Source organism: Octopus bimaculoides, chromosome 21 (genome assembly GCF_001194135.2).
Source record: "Octopus bimaculoides isolate UCB-OBI-ISO-001 chromosome 21, ASM119413v2, whole genome shotgun sequence".
Classification (NCBI taxonomy): domain Eukaryota; kingdom Metazoa; phylum Mollusca; class Cephalopoda; order Octopoda; family Octopodidae; genus Octopus; species Octopus bimaculoides.
This window is the reverse complement of record NC_069001.1, coordinates 5,481,996-5,482,846: the sequence shown is the minus strand read 5'-3', so window position 1 is coordinate 5,482,846 and position 851 is coordinate 5,481,996. Positions and strand designations below refer to the sequence as shown.

At 33.7% G+C, this 851-nt stretch overlaps 1 protein-coding gene across 2 annotated transcripts in view; it reads left to right on the top strand.

Moving 5' to 3' along the window:
• The first annotated feature begins 570 nt into the window (after positions 1-570).
• The window catches only part of LOC106875768 (testis-expressed protein 47), a 13,715-nt gene continuing 13,434 nt past the window's right edge, over positions 571-851 (top strand). The window contains exon 1 of one of the 2 annotated variants that reach the window (XM_014924028.2): positions 571-739. In XM_014924028.2, the coding sequence (XP_014779514.1) occupies positions 656-739 (84 nt within the window). In that variant the 5' untranslated portion in view covers positions 571-655. The remainder of the gene's footprint in view (positions 740-851) is intronic. The other variant, XM_014924029.2, reaches the window with a different exon arrangement.

Genomic DNA, 851 nt, shown 5'->3' with positions numbered 1-851 from the left:
TCAATCTTCCGGTCACGGTTTCTATTCTATGTGACAACTGTATTACTCTTTTTATTCTTTTACTTGTTTCAGTCATTTGACTGCGGCCATGCTGGAGCACCACCTTTAGTCGAACAAATCGACCCAAAATTTGATTGTACTTCTACAATAAACAAAATAATATTTTAACACCTTTTTTTTATTATTTAAACAATCTCTATACAACAGGATTAAGGCTACGAGGATCCATTCGAGTTAAATAGGAATCAAAGAGGTCCGTAAGCTAAGAATGGTTGGGAACCACTGCTATTGTTAATAACAACCAATTGTTTTCGTAACGCAGTCAGAAATTGCTAAATTAAAGAGAGGTAATTCATACAAACACTGCATTGTAATTCATGCTCCACTCCTAACATCGTTATTTCTGAAACAACGAAATAAATCATTAGTTTTTCATTTTATTTATTCTACACTAAGAATTAATTGCAAAATTAGTCAAAAGTCGCGCATCAATCGACTGATCTTGTCTGTAGATTTATAGAACTGCGATATATCTAGAAATATATTTTGTAATGCGGGACTGTTATGTATCGTTGCTATGACTACCTAGCACTTAGCTTTTTTTTCTCGTACTTTTTCCTTGGTAAAATCCACGTAAACAACACAAACTATCGAAATGGCGATGTCATCATTGGAAATCTCAGATCTAGAAAGCAGGCGTTCTTTATACGATATTGAAAGAAGTAGATTTGGAGAAGGTGTAAGTATAAACATATGCTGGGTATTAATATATTTGTGATACCTACGTTCTGAGTTCGAATGCTACCGTGGTTGAATTTTGATTTTTTTTTTTTTATCCTTTCGGGGTCGAT